Source organism: Bos grunniens, chromosome 27 (genome assembly GCF_055505025.1).
Source record: "Bos grunniens cultivar Pamir isolate PY7600 chromosome 27, Bosgru_T2T1.0, whole genome shotgun sequence".
In the NCBI taxonomy this organism is placed as follows: domain Eukaryota; kingdom Metazoa; phylum Chordata; class Mammalia; order Artiodactyla; family Bovidae; genus Bos; species Bos grunniens.
The window spans coordinates 38870052-38883493 of NC_141191.1; the positions used below are offsets into that span (position 1 = coordinate 38870052).

Sequence of the window (13442 nt, forward strand, 5' to 3'; positions counted from 1 at the left end):
CAACCCCATGGACTGCAGCCCATCAGGATCCTCTGTCGATGGGGTTCTCCAGGCAAGTGGGTTGCAGGTGCCCTCCTCCAGGGGATCTTCCTGACCCAGGGATTGAACCCACATCTCTGTATCTTCTGTATTGCACAAGGATTCTTTAAAGCTGAGCCACCAGGAAGTCCCCATGTCTGCATAATCAAGGTATAATCATTACCCTCAGGAAATTTAACATTGTTACAATACTAATACAGTCGACATTCAAATTTTCTCAATTGTCCCAATAATGACCCTCAATAGCTGCTTTTTGTTTTTTGATCCAGGATGCAATTTAGGATTACATGGCTCTCCCCGGCGCTGCACAGTTCCATCACTCGGTTTAGGTGATGCGTTTGATGTGAAGGTAACCTTTTCTCTTCATTAAGTCATCTGTGGGATAATACTTTGGAACTGGACGAATATCCTCAACCGTCCACCATGTATTGATGAATTCTGCCTGACGCAGTTCTTGGTGGCTCCAAAGCGGGGATTTTCTGTTTCTGTAATTTCTTGTACGTTTATGAGTTGGAATTCTTCTCTAAAGGAGAGCTGTCCCTCATCCACCTCCTCTCTCCCTTTGGATTACTCCTCCAGTGTCATCTTTAAGTCATGCCACTTACCCCTTGGGGACCTATGTTTCTCATCGTTAAGATGAGGTGACCTAAGGGCCACATTCTTGAATTTCAGTCACTCTGAGACGAAATCCCCTCATAGGCCTGTCAGGTGTCCGCCGGAGAAAGACGCGGCAGCGGCCGACCCCTCCGCGGGTAAAGGTCGCTAGTGGGCTCCGCGCCTTCTCGCGAGAGCGGGCCCCTCAGGGGATAAAGGCGCGGGCTCCGCGCCTGCGCGCTCATGTCCACCCCGTCTGCCCCCGCGCGCCGGCCTCCGCGGCGCGCGCGCGCGCACTCGGACAGTTGGAGGTGTTGGGCCGCCTCGGGGTCGCGGCGCGCGCCCCCGGCGCGACTCTCCGGCGCAGCCGCGGCGCAGGGTTCGGGGCTCGGGGCGCGCAGGCGCCGCGGGCGTGGGGCCGCGCAGGCGCGGACGGCGTTGGTCCGAAGAAGACCTTCAGCGGTGCCCTGGCGGAGCGGACAGGCCCCTCCTGGCGGAGCGGACGGGCCCTCCGGTCGGAGGTGAGGCGAGCCGGGGCCGCGGGCTGGCGGCCGGTCGGGGGCCGGGCGGGCGGGCGGCCGTCCGGCAGGGACCCGCGGGAGGCGGCTAACGGAGGCAGGGCCGCCGAACGGGGCGCGGGCCCGCGGGCGGGGGCAGCGGGAACCGGCCCCTCCGGGGACGGGCGGGCCGCGCCGCCACCTGCGCCTCGGCCCGGCCGGTCCCCGGGAGGCTGGCTTCGAGGGAAGGCGGGTCCGGGAACCTCCGAGCCCCGGCTTTCTCTTCGGCCTCGGCATCCAGCATCAGGGGGCCCCTCTACTCCCTGCCCCTGACGGGAGGGTGCTGGACGTACAGCTGACGGGGGCGAGGCGAGCTGGCTGCCCCACGGTGATGCTGTTGTAGCCGCCGCTCCCCCACCCCCGACCCCGGCACCTCCCCTCGCTCCCCGCCCCCGGCTGCGGCTCCGGCAGCCGGGGGGCGCCGTGCACGTCCACGGACGAGTGCATTGGCAGAGCCGCAGCAATGTGTTGGAACGTGACGTGTCTGGGGCTTCTCGAGTTTTTGCTTGCTCATACCAGCAGTGCATTTCCCATCGGGATCGTGGGCCTGGAAAAGAAAGCTTGAACTGGGCACAGTTGAGGTCAGACGACCCCACCCCCTCCCCCCAACGCGACTTTTGTAGTGTCTAGCAAGTGCTTTTGAAAAAGAAGCGAAATGCTAAAAAGACTGTAATGGGTCCCTAGATGGAGGTTTCTAAACACTTAAGTGTATCTTTCCTTTTTTTTTTTTTTAAAAGCAAACTATAAAGCCTTAACATTTTTAATATTTGAGTACGTAATGCCTAGTTTTTATACTTCACCTTCCAAATTATGGGCTTCAGGCAGAATTTCAACAGGTACCACCGTCGTTTGTGATCATAAAGAGTCATATCAGATTGCAGTTGGCAGTGTGTAAAAAGTCAAATTGATGGTTGGGACGCAAAGGACTTGAGTTGTAAACTAATTGCTCTGGAAAAGAACTTTGAAACCTTGTGGCCTAGAGCAAAGTTTTATTGTGGTATGACTCAGTACATTTATCTTCTTCATCTTTACTCTTTCCACTTTACATATCTTCTTAAACTCTGTTCTCTTAACATATCCTAATGTCTGTCATATTGGACAGATTTAGGTTAAGGAACACATTTTAAATGAGTTCACAGTGAAGACGTGCACCATGAAGTGTGTGTTGTGTTCAGGTGTGGTGGAATAGCCGGAAACTTATTAGCAGGAGGCCAGACCAAGAGCTCCGCTGAATAGAAATAAATAGGTTTGAACGTGTAGGTGGTTGAGGCATCGGAATTGCAAGGGCTCGCTGGTGCTCTGGATTTTACTGGGGTAGTAATGGGGTCAACAGGGGCTTCCCAGGTGGCTCAGTGGTAAAGAATCCACCTGGCAAGGCAGGAAACGCAGGAGAGGCCAGATCAGTCCCTGGGTGGGGAAGATCCTGGAGGAGGAAATGACAACCCACTCCAGTATTCTTGCCTGGAGAATCCCATAGACAGAGGAGCCTGACAACTTAGCATGCACAGTGGGGCTAATGGGGTTGCTTGAGGTGTTCCAGCGTGACTTGAGGATGCTGCTGGAAGAGATTTCCTATTGTGCAGAAAGGGCAAAGGGATGGTATATTCAGCAGTGTTGATTGGCCTCAGAATTGTGAAGTGAGCGTCATGTTGGCAGTAGAGAAGCTGGCTGAATCCTCAGGCAAGATGGAGTGAAACACCTAGGGCTTTTGAAGACTGTAACTTTTAGAGTGTATATGGATTGTTGGTAAGCAGATTACTGCAGGTAGGATCTATCCTCTAGCTGGTTAATAGGTTAGATTATAGCACTGTATTTTAAGAAGAGTTTTGAGAGAGGGTGTATTCTGGATGAATACACTTCAATTAGTGTGGTAGTTCTTAAGAACTGAATTTCAGAGTGGCAAAAATGTTAGCCCTGAAGGTGTTTAATTGCATCTGCTTTACAGATCCTCAGAAAATTTACTTTGTCATCTTATACAGCTCTCTGGCTTTACAACTGCTCAAGACATGTTTTACTAATGCACATTTTTGCATTCTTTTAAAAAGTGAAAGTCCAGTTTAATGGAACATCTGCTTCAGTGTTCAAGAAATTTCTCTTCTTTGAAATGCAAGCAGAAAGATGACCTCCGTGAATCTCATGAGAAACATCGTTTCATTCTCCAGGTTTCTGGGAAGCTCTTTTTAAAGGAGCAGTGCTTTCTCTGCACTTTGCTTGCCTTAGGGGTTAAGCATGAATGATGCAGAGCAAGAAACACTGTATACCTCATCTTACAGAACTGAGCACTGGAACGGTGAATAAGTACTAAATATTATCTATTCCCTTGTCCTTATTTTTCTTTATAAGATATGTGTAACACACCGACTTACTGTGACCTAGGAAAGGCTGCCAAAGATGTCTTCAACAAAGGATATGGTAAGTATGCTATTGTAAATTGCCAGTGTGGGGTAAGCATTCATACTGAATGCCTAAGATATGGGAGATACCGTGCTCAGTAAAATGAGGTTAAGTCAACATTAATCTATTTCACAAGATTTAAGGGGATAACTATTAGCAGGTCACTAGACTTCTTTTTTTAGAGGTGGAGTGCCACAGCGTTAAAAGCCGTTTTGTACATAAACATATTTGTATATTTAATGTTATCTGTGGGGTGAAATAGTATAAATCTGTAATATATGTGCCTCCTTTGGTTAGCCCTGGGGACAGTTGAAGCAGGGAGTGTGTTTTTCCTCCTCCAAATAATGGCAGTGTTTTCATGAGTATGAAAACCCGGCTTTTGACTTCTTTGGAGGAACATACAGTGTTTGAAACCAAGTAGACATTTAGTTTTGGTTTTAAAAATTTAGTCTTGAAATTTTTAAGTTTTTGTGCTGTACACATTTGATTTTTTTATTAACTAGTGATGTTAATTATGTATTTTAAGCTTGTATATATGTATAATTTCTAATAATTTTGGTTCTTAAAATAGTGCATTTTTCTTTTATCCATAGGGTTTTTTTAACTTATATTTTAGAAATATGTCTTTATTATTTTGGCTTTAAAAATTACACTTAATTTTTGTTAGCATTTTGTTGTAATTTTTGGTTACAATTCAGTTTTTGTTAGAATTTTGTTATAATTCAGTTTCTTGTGGAACTTTCACCTAACAGGAATACTGAATATTTTCCATATGAAATGTACTAGGGACTATTTTCATAATTTCTAAATTGCAAAGACTGGAGTGCATGTCACATTTTGTACATCACTTATTTTTGTGTGTGTCTCTAGGATTTGGCATGGTCAAAATAGATCTGAGAACCAAGTCATGTAGTGGAGTGGTAAGTACTCAATATACTGTTAATAGATGTAGCATAATGAAAGGAACCTGTTTGAAAATCATTGTTTAGTCAAGTTACCTTTGGCGCTACGCTGTCTTCCCTACAGCTTTGTCTTCCTCTCAGGTTTCAGACAGCAACTCGGCCACCTGAGCCCAAGGGCAGTCAAGCTGAATCTGGGGGGATCTTTGTTTGTCGTCTATAAAAGTATTCTGAGTCTTAGTCTCAGAAGATACAGAATACATGTGTATACATACGTGTGTGTGTGTGTGTGTGTGTGTATTTTTTATGCTGTATTTTTATACTTTTGTGAATATGTATGTGTACACTAAAATCTTTGCTTCCTTTTTATTGGGTTCATGCAAATTTTGTTGCCCTTTTACAAAAACAAACTAACTTTAGTCTCTGTCCCATCATGATTAGTTGAAACAAGTGTAGAAATACATGCAGAAGGTTAGTCAACTTGTATTAATGTTCATTAAGTTTTTTTTCCTGGAAGTTAAGAAATAAAGGCTATATCACCATATTATCAGAGCATCACTAACCAGAGCTTTTATAAGTTTCAGCAAATAGATCAAGTTGACATTCACCTTATTCTCTGATTTCTCCGTATTGGCTGCATCTTTTTTTCTTTGGTATTTGCCTATTCAAACCAGTGCAAATTTTATTTCTGGACATGATGATTTAATTAGCAGGGCGGAAAGCGTGTGGAGTATTTACGGTGCTTTGTCTACACCGTCTAATCCGGGTTTGTCACTGTTCTCTCCCCGGGTTTTCTAGGAGTAAATAAATACTTATGCGACTACCCTCCTGAGATGGGGTTTTATTATATAGTCTATTAAAACAGAAAAATCACACTCATTTTAATTCGTATTTCACATTTGCTCAAGGTAGTTTTGTGTTGAGAAAATCAACAACTAAAATTTTATCTCCCTTTCATGCTGCTGTTGTCTGTGAATATTCATTCAGATGGTAAGAAAAACAGTGTATTTGTGTGCTTTGTTTTTATGGCTGTTTTTGTTCTTTAGTATTGATTTAGGAAAAATTTCATCCCTTGCTCCAGACTGCCTGGATCATATCTTGTTATTTTTTGATACACCATTTATAACAGTAACATTTCCATGATTGTTTTGTTGCATACTAGCACTACAGCAGAACTGTAGATGTTATGTGCATGTTAAAAATATGTTTTGCACTGTTTGAGCTAATTATGAAATTAAACAAGAATTGAAGTAATTGTGAACCTGGAACTCAGCTTAGGAAAATTATAGCCTTGTGTTTGAGATTTGGAGCTCTGGTATTTTAGATTTTTGACAGAGCTTCAGACGAAGAAATAGTGATCATAAGAAAGGAATACAGACTAAATATGCTTCTACCTTAATTTTTTGCACCAAAATTAAGGTTTATATTTGCTATACTTACAAGTTCATAAAAGGTAAATGTGAAAAATAAAACACTCGGTAGCTGGATCTACTAAAAGAAAGTGATGTGAGTCGTTAAAACATGGCTAGCATTTTGTCGTGTTTTGCCAAGGCCTTGCCCTTAGTGTGCAGTGTGATAGTCTCTTTGAAAACTTGCTGTGCCGTGTAGATAAACAGATCACAGTTTCCCAGTTGTGTCATCAGCCTATAGAACGCGAGTTAGGGGGCAGAGCGTTTGGTGGAGGAAGGATTCATATTGCAGGTGGTGAAACAACTGGGGCGGAGTAGCTGCGTTGCATGACTGTTGGCCGTATTTCAGAGATGGGCTTTAAAGGCAGGGCCAGTCAGCAGTGTGGTTTCCTTGACAGCTCCTAGACTGTCAGCGACAGGTGCTGACTGTTTGCTTCCCCTAGAAGGAGATGTGTTTCTAATTGCTTACTGTCATAGGACTGAGGGACACCTAACTAGGAGGAGGATTTCTTCTGAGCCATTCATAGTAACTGTTTGACAGAGGAGAGGGAGGAAGAGGGATAACTCACAACATTCCATTTTGTTACGAAAAATGGATAGATACTTTCAAATATTGACATTGTTTACAGATCTGAAAATCTTACAGATAGTTTTGTGGGCAAAAGCAATACATTTTTCGTAACAGTGTGAATGTACTGAATGCCAGTGTCCTGTACACATAAAAATGGTTAATTTAAGTGTATTTCACCACAATGAAAATTTTAAAAAGTTTTTAATGCAGTAAAGTTCTGGCCCTATTAAAAGGAGGGAATCTAAAGCTTCCAGTGTTTGGGGATTTTTTAAAGACTTTAAAATGAACTAATAGTTCAAAAGTTCTGATAAAGAACAAAGTCTTTTTCATGTCATGAAGTAAATGTTTAAGATTCGATATTTTTGTCTTTTTAGGAAAGGCATTTTCAGTAAAGATATTTTTCTTTTAAAAGAGAGAGTTTGGGATTCCCATTTAGTAAGAGGGTATATGGAACAGAAATATCAGTAAGAGAGGTGGAGTAATGGGAAGTTTGCAAAACTGGTTAAAATGTCTAGAGATTAGAAGGAAAGAAGGAGAGCAGGAAGTAAGTTGCTGCAGAGTAGGGTTGTGGTAGAAAGTCAGTTGTATTGGTTTCTGCTGCATTGAATACTGTTTTCTAGAATGAATATTTTCTATTTGGTGAGCTGATTTTAACTGTTTTTTCTTACCAGGAATTTTCTACTTCTGGTCATGCTTACACTGATACAGGGAAAGCATCAGGCAACCTAGAGACCAAATACAAGATCTGTAACTATGGACTGACCTTCACGCAGAAGTGGAACACAGACAATACTCTTGGGACAGAAATCTCTTGGGAGAATAAGGTACGAGAGTGTTGGAAGTTATTTGTAGGGTGAACTTGATCTTGGGGATGAGCTGATGAACAGACTGTGTCATCAGTGTGTCCACAGTATATATTTTGTCCAAATATAATCTGAGTGAAGTCGTGCACTGTCTAGTCGCTGTATTTTGTTCTCTGCATGTGGCCTTCTTTGGTTATGTTTTATGTTTCTATAAAGTAAGATTTTGTTGGTGAGTACATAATTATGACATCTTTTGTTCTGACCAGTTCTACTTACTGTTATACATTGGGCGTCTCCTGAGCAGACCAAGCTATTTGTAGTGATTTAATTTTGCTTTTGTAAACATTGCAAAACTGACTCCACGGAAAAATGGTTCTAAAAATTCTTTAATGTTTTCAAAGAGAAACTCTTTCAGCAGATGCTTGTCAAGTGCCTGCTACATTCAGGGCACTAGTTTTTGAGGTATGTCTGTATGCACATTATCATAGATAGATAATGCATCTGTATAGCTGAATAAGTTACTTAGGTTGGTTTGTTAACTGTCCAGTTACCATAATAATTTCGAAAGAGTATCACGATTATTTTGTCGCATTGGGATTTTGTTGTTTTGTACTCTTAATTTACGTCACCCGTTTTTTGGTGAGAATCGTGATGAAGCCTGGGGTGAGGGGAGAGGGGTGGGGGCAGGAAAAGGAAGAAGAGGCAATTTATGAAATAATCTAATGTTTGTCTTTCTTTAATGACTTCCTTATTAGCGAATAAGTTAGAGAAAACTTTAGAATTGGTTTCTCAAGTCAAGAAAAGAATTGAAAAATGCTAATTGTTAAATTTAAATCTTTATTTTTCAGTTGGCTGAAGGGTTGAAACTGACTCTTGATACCATATTTGTACCGAACACAGGGTAATTATCCCAACCCCGTTTGCTGAAATGGTCTTGTTTCTTGAAGGGATGGAAAGGTTTAGAGGAGGGGGCTGCGGGAGGAGCTCAGAAGGGGAGGCAAGCAGAGACCTGTGTGTGCAGGAGACGGCGGGGAAGACGCCGGAGGCAGGGGCTGGTTTTCATTTGAAATCTGGGCAGATGAACAAGAACTTGTAAATCTAATTCAAAGAGGCACATTGTGGGAAAAATGCAGGTGCGAGAAGGGTCTGAGACTAGATGTTTTTAAGCTATCCCGAGGATTCTTGGATGTGAGGTCTTGCTGGGAAGTTAACATCTTGAGAAAAGTGTGTTGTCTCCTGGCAGCAGAACGTGTAAAGAACGGTTCTGCTCACTTGATTTCTTAGCCTTTGTAAATCCCCCAACTTCTCTGGCTCAGTGTTTTCATCTGGAAAGCGGGGATTTTGTTGTTTCCTGCCTGCCTGTCTCTACAGGAGTGGCGCTTGGTGGGGCGTGGTCCTCCTGAGCCGTGTGGCAGGCTCGCCCCTCCTTCACTCACTTCAGAAGTGTACACTTCTATCCCACATTGTCCAGGGAGACAACACTGACCTGAGGAAAATAAACATGCTTACCAAAAAATAAAGTACATTTCTCTCTGTGACAGGTTAATAATCTAAAATTGTGTCAGGTGTTACCTTTTATACCATTTGGAAACAAAATTTAAAGGAATTTGGTTTCTTGTATGTCTGTATACATATGCATTCAGGTTATTAATATGGTACTGAAATATCTTGCACCTTTTTATACTTATGCTTTTATGAAGTTAATCATGAAATACTATCATCTGAACTTATAGTAGAGAATAGGTAAAAAATAATATATATATTTCAAATCCTAGCAAAATTACATTTGTAGAGCTAAGTCATTTGAAACATTGTCTATTTGTGCCTTCTACCAAAATAATATTTACATTGGGGGAGAAAAGGGATCTTACTCTCAAGATTCCTAGACTGCAGTAAAAGCTCATGTTGTTTTTGTTTGTTTTACAGAAAGAAGAGTGGGAAATTGAAGGCCTCATATAAACGGGATTGTTTCAGTCTTGGCAGTAATGTTGATATAGATTTTTCAGGACCAACCATCTATGGCTGGGCTGTGTTGGCCTTTGAAGGTTGGCTTGCTGGCTATCAGATGAGTTTTGACACAGCCAAATCCAAACTGTCACAGAATAATTTCGCCCTGGGTTACAAGGCCGCAGACTTCCAGCTGCACACTCATGTGTGAGTGTTCCAAGTTCGGAGTTCCTCCTTTAGTGCCGGCACAGCCGCCCAGAAGGATGGTAGCCGTTAGCATGTTGCGCAGATCGGCAGGGGGTGGTGCTTGCATGTGATGACGCCGCGGTGGACACCGGCCTTGCTGTGCTGGCCTCGATCGGCAGGGGGTGGTGCTTGCGTGTAACGACGCCGTGGTGGACGCCCGGCCTTGCTGTGCTGGCCTTGCATGTAACGCCACCACAGTGGACGCCCGGCCTTGCTGTGCTGGCCTTGCGTGTGACAACGCCGCGGTGGACGCCTGGCCTTGCTGTGCTGCCTCGAAGTCAGGCGTGGTGCCCTTGGCGCAGGTGCTCGCTGCTGCTCTCTGAGCCTGGAATGGAGAGAGCGAGGGCAAGGATTCCCTTTGATAAGAGGGGTCCTTTGGAGAGGTGTTGCTGCTTCCTCTGGTTCCCTGCTCATCTCGGCAGTTTCTGGAAGCAGGTCTCTTTGGATCAGGAATAACCCCTTGATTGATCGGAGAGTCCTGGAGCAGCGGCAGTGTAATTCTATGGAGGTGTTCAGGTACCCTGGTGTGACCCCAGGTACCTGTGTTGTATTCAGAAGTAGCAAGGTCCCCAGAGCAGTCCTGGGTTCAAGTCTGTGGGCCACACTCTGTTGGTTACATGACTTTGAACTTGAAACTGTTATTTCATGTCTTGGCCTACTGGGCACGACCAGTGTCCCAGGAAGAGAAGGATTAGCTCTTTGTTTTTGAAGTGTTGCGGATTGCCGTGCACTAGGCACTCTAATCCGCTTACGATGACTAAAGTCACTAGCGGTGTAGACAGAGGCATTGAAATTGGTGAAAGTACTATCAGGAGAGCCATCAGAGCTCAGGGGTTGAGCTCTGAGATGCTCTGAAACAGTACCCTGGGTCATGCCTGGTAGCTGTTGCATGGAAGGTGCTTTCTTATGCTAAGATTGTGTTTTGAATGAAATCCAGAATTGACGTGTACTACTTTATATGTATTTTCACAGAATCTTTGTAGAACTCTATTTTGAAGTTTCTAAGTACTATGACCAACTGAGAGACATACAGATCATTTTTACTTGGTGTCAGCCTTTGTGCCTAGTCAAATGCTGTTTAAGAAATTTATATCGTGGGGGAGCCAAGTAAATGAATCAGATGTTACTGTGCTTTAATTATGTGGTTATAAATTATATAACTTTTATTTGACAGTCATTTATGCTAGAAGTTTACTGAAATCTGTAGTTATAAAACAAGACCCTGATTTAGATAGTCTTGGAATTTGTTTCCATATTGTAACAAACTAGATACTTAACGAGGTTTTCTTGTGCCCTGAAAACAGGAATGATGGCACTGAGTTTGGAGGGTCCATCTACCAGAAGGTGAATGAGAAGATTGAAACGTCAATAAACCTCGCGTGGACAGCTGGCAGTAACAACACCCGCTTCGGCATCGCTGCTAAGTACAAGCTGGACTGCAGAACTTCTCTCTCTGTAAGGATGTGGACATATGATGTGCTCGTGGTTTGCGTGCTCTTTATTAACTTTGAGCTGGTCACTGTGTAGTGAGAGGAGCATCTCCCTGAAGTCAGGAAACGTGGGTTTCAATCCTGGTTCCTCCCCTATTTGTTGTCTGACCTTCTCAAGTCATTTTATCTCTTGGCCTCAAAATTTTCTTATCTATAGATTCCTGGGTTTCAATCACTTTTTCTGTTGCCGTTAGTGAAAGTCTCTCAGTCGTGTCCGATTCTTTGCGACCCCAAGGACCATACAATCCGTAGACTTCTCCAGGCAAGAAAACTGGAGTGGGCAGCCTTTCCCTTCTCCAGGGAATCTTCCCAACCCAGGGATCGAAACCAGGTCTCCCACATGGCAGGCGGAGTCTTTACCAGCTGAGCCACAAGGGAGGCCCAAGAATACTGGAGTGGGTAGCCTATCCCTTCTTCAGTGGATCTTCCTGACCCAGGAATCGAACCGGGGTCTCCTGCATTGCAGGCGGATTCTTTACCAACTGAGCTATTAGGGAAGCTCAATTGCCATTAGTAATTCTTGTTAATAATGCTAATTGAGCTCTTAAATTTCAGGTCCTGTGCTAAGACTTTGTATGTATTATCTCATGTATTCCTCACAACTGCTCTTGTTCGGTGAATAATATTGCCCTCCTCCCCCATTTTACAGACAAGGAAGCTGAGACTTAGAGCAGTCAGGTAACTGCCCAGGGTCACTCAGTAAGAGCAGTGTCAGGGTTTGATCCCAGATCGCTCTGTCCCTAGAGTTCATTCTCTTAGCCCTGTCAGAGGTCGTAAAACTGGTATCTCAGAGGAATCCGGCGCACAGGGAGGGATGTTTGGCCACACGGTGTTTTAACATTCTTCTCGAGGCCTTTAAGCTGCATGCTCAAGGTCCCCTCTGTCCCTACTAGTCCTACTGACTTCTTAAAAGATTTATTAATTTAGCTTTCAGTTTCAGTATTTCTGGATTGGTCCTAAGGTGTTTCAGCTTTGGAAATCTGATGCATGAAGTGGTTGTGTTGGCCTTGCATATTACAAAATTGATTTTCTGTTTCGGTTTCATCTCTTTATCTTAGGCTAAAGTAAACAATGCCAGCCTGATTGGACTGGGTTACACTCAGACCCTTCGACCAGGTGAGTAATAGAATGAATGACAGTGGGCTTGGGGTAGGTGAGTGAGGAATAATGAAAATTACAGACAACCTGTAGTCACTTTAGGGAAGTTCAGACAATTGTGTAACATTTGGTTGTTTGAAGTAAAACAGATTCATTGCTTTTGTTTTAAAATATGTGCCTGTATTTCTAATTATAACTTGGTTCCTCTGGCTTGTGAGTTTGTTGATCACTCATTATTCTTAAGTCTGAACTCCAAGTAGAGTGTGTCCTGACTGCTTTACAGATGAGGTGGTTATGGATCCCTAGTGTTAAGTTAGTAATAGCTGTGATCTCTCTGCCAGCTGAACCCATGCCGCTGACTCCACCCGTGGTTTCTAGGAAACACATAATCTGATTGTGATGCTTGTTACAAGTAATTGTGATCTTCTTCTTCTCAGGAGTGAAACTGACCCTGTCAGCTCTAATTGATGGAAAGAACTTCAATGCAGGAGGGCACAAGGTCGGTCTGGGATTTGAACTAGAAGCTTAATGTGGTTTTGAATAAAGCATCAGCTTTGTCCCTGGAGGTGAAGAGAAATGAACCCACTATGTTTTGGCCTTAAAATTCTTCTGTGAAATTTCAAAAGTGTGAACTTTTTATTCTTCCAAAGAATTGTACTCCTCCCCACACTGAAGCTTAGGTACCGAGTCCACCCTAAGGGAGGTGCTTGAAGGCTTCCCGGAAGCTGTCACGTTCGTGCCACGTTTCAGTTCAGTTCCGCAGTGTTATTTTCCGTGTGTTCCTCAGCGACGGTGTAGTGTCATGTTCAGAGGAGATGACCCGACCCTCCAGTTGTCCATCGCGTCCTGCATGTCCCACACCACTTTTCCATGACCTTGTAATATTGGTCTCTGTACGGTAGTAGAATCCTTGGTTTTGCATCAGAGTAAAATAAACCCATCACATTTGGAACATAAACCGACTGGACTTGCCGGTGCCGGGTGCTCGTGCTTGGTGTGACCGACTCTGCTGGGAGCAGCGCTCGCAGGCGGGCTCTGGTCTGAGCGGGCTGTGCTGCTGCCGGTCGCCGCCACTTGTGTCGGCCTCCCTGCTGCTGCTGCTGCTGCTCTGGGTCAGGCCGAGCCTCGTCCTGCTGGGCGGGGGCACGTCTGCTGGGCTCCTCGCTGCCAGTTGCAGTGAGAGAGTCTGTCCTCCTGGTAGATCTGTAAAGTCGCTGGGGAGGAGCTAGAGTGTCAGTGGGTGGAGAGGGGGCAGCGGGGAAATGCTGCCGGGGCGAGGCTGGAGCAGGGGGCGCACCCGAGGCCCCCCGGGTCTCGGGACAAGGCTTTTGATCTAGAAAAATGATGCCCAGAGGATGGAAATAGCGGTTCAGAAGAGGAATGAGGAGACTGGCT

The 13442-nt window shown here is 44.4% G+C and overlaps 1 protein-coding gene across 1 annotated transcript; it reads left to right on the plus strand.

Annotated features, from left to right (window-relative positions):
• The first annotated feature begins 1057 nt into the window (after window positions 1-1057).
• On the plus strand, window positions 1058-13005 carry VDAC3 (voltage dependent anion channel 3). Its single transcript, XM_086380470.1, has 9 exons — window positions 1058-1154; window positions 3534-3602; window positions 4455-4504; window positions 7135-7287; window positions 8115-8167; window positions 9193-9420; window positions 10764-10914; window positions 12008-12065; window positions 12485-13005. The coding sequence occupies exons 2-9, from the start codon at window positions 3536-3538 to the stop codon at window positions 12574-12576; spliced, it is 852 nt and encodes a 283-aa protein (XP_086236596.1). The 5' UTR covers window positions 1058-1154; window positions 3534-3535; the 3' UTR covers window positions 12577-13005.
• The last annotated feature ends 437 nt before the right edge of the window (window positions 13006-13442 follow it).